The sequence below is a fragment of the Tauraco erythrolophus genome, chromosome 5 (assembly GCF_009769465.1).
Source record: "Tauraco erythrolophus isolate bTauEry1 chromosome 5, bTauEry1.pri, whole genome shotgun sequence".
Lineage (NCBI taxonomy): Eukaryota > Metazoa > Chordata > Aves > Musophagiformes > Musophagidae > Tauraco > Tauraco erythrolophus.
The window spans coordinates 85560383-85562082 of NC_141469.1; the positions used below are offsets into that span (position 1 = coordinate 85560383).

General features: G+C 73.8%; 1 protein-coding gene across 1 annotated transcript; it reads left to right on the top strand.

Annotated features, from left to right (window-relative positions):
- Window positions 1-222: 222 nt before the first annotated feature.
- Window positions 223-1691, top strand: LOC147528791 (uncharacterized; the record flags this gene model as incomplete). The annotated part of the gene is made up of 3 exons (XM_086612453.1): window positions 223-373; window positions 465-631; window positions 1029-1691. Coding segments are annotated over exons 1-3 (981 nt in total), but the record flags the coding sequence as incomplete, so codon positions are not given.
- Window positions 1692-1700: the final 9 nt, after the last annotated feature.

The following is a 1700-nucleotide window of genomic DNA, read 5'->3' on the forward strand; positions in this document are numbered from 1 at the left end:
CACCCCGGGCAAGCCCCGGGCAGAGCAGGCGCCGGGCCGCGGGCCGTGCCGCAGCACAGCTGGGCGGGCTGAGGCCGCACATGCCAAGGCAGGGCTTCCTTAGACAACTCGCAGAGATCCTTGAAGTGGGACCAGCATGAAGCCGCGGGGGCCCGTGGGCAGCTCCGACCCGGCTGGCCGGGCGCACGGTGCCCGACCGTCCCTTTCCCGCGCAGCAGCCGGATGCCCAGGAGGAAGGAGGTGCCGGCGCTGGGCAGCCTGTGCCTGCAGAGCCTGGCCCGGCACATGCAGAGCGTCTGGGTGAAGGACTACAGCGACCACTACCTGGACGAGTACCAGTTCCGCTTCGTCATGGGCCCCTTTAACGACCTGGGTGAGACGTGGGGCCCGGGGACCCCCTCGGCGAGGAGGAGGACGGGCGAGCGGTGCCCGGGCTCTCTGGCTGACCCCGGCTCCCCTCGCAGCTGGCAGCTTGGTGCAGGACCTGATCCGGCTGCTGGGCGAGAGCCGGCGCCTGACGCGGGCAGCGCTGCACCTGCTGCTGCTGCCACACCTGCAGGAGCTGAGCCTGCGCCCCTGCCCCGGCCTCGCCAGCAATGCCATCGGCCAGCTCGTCGCCTTGCGCTGCACGGTCAGCAGGCTGGGGTGCCCACCCTCCGCAGGGGTGGGGGAGCAGGGCTGCGGGAGCGGGGCTGGGGTTGCCCACTCTCCATGGGGCTGGGGGTGCCCACCCTTCACAGGGCTGCAGGAGTGGGGCAAGGGGTGCCTACCCTCCGCGGGGCTGCAGGAGTGGGGCTGGGGGTGCCCACCCTCCTTGGGGCTGGGGGAGCAGGGCTGGGGGTGCCCACCCTCTGCAGGGCTGCAGGAGTGGGGCTGGGAGAGTGGGGCTGGGGGTGCCCACGCTCCATGGGGCTGCAGGAGCGGGGCAGCGGGTGCCCATCCACCACAGGTGGGTACAGGCGGGGCAGAGGGGCAGGTGAGTCCCCTTTGCCCCACGCTGCTAAAGGGGCTCCGTGTGCTGGTGGCAGAACCTGAGCTCCCTGGACCTGCACGGCTGCAGCCGGCTGTCGGCGGACGTGCTGGTGGACCTGGCGGAGGGGCTGCCGCGGCTGAGCCGCCTGGGGCTGGCGGAGACACAGGCCAACGTCCAGGTGCTCTCGGCCGTGGGCTCCTGCTGCCGGCACCTGCAGGAGCTGGACGTGTCCTGCTGCAAGAAGGTGTCCCCGCGCGCCCTGCGGCACCTGGCCTACGACCCGCTGGCACGGTCCCTCTGCTGCCCCGCGCTCCGCGTCCTGCTGGCCCGCGGCCTGGACCCCGCGGGGGCTGGCGGCATGGCAGCGGCGCTGGCCTTCCTGCTGCTGGCGCTACCGCGCCTGGAGTTCCTGGCACACGGCGCCGTGCCGGACGCCCTTCGCCTCCTCCACGAGCAGCAGCTGGATGGCACGGGGGACGCCGAGGGCTTCCCCTCGCTGGAGGAGCTGGCACAGCAGCGGGGGGCTGTCCCGGGGGGCCCCCGGCTCACCCTGCCCCTGCGGCGGGTGGAGGAGGTGGAGGAGCCCGCCTTGGCTGCCGTCCGTGCCGTCTGCCCGTGGGTCGAGGAGGCCAGCGTGTGGCTGGGGGACGGCCCCGGCCCGGCCAGCGGCTGGGAGCTACTGGGCTGGGGCCGCCTGGCCCGGCTGACCATGGGCTGCGCTGGGCCA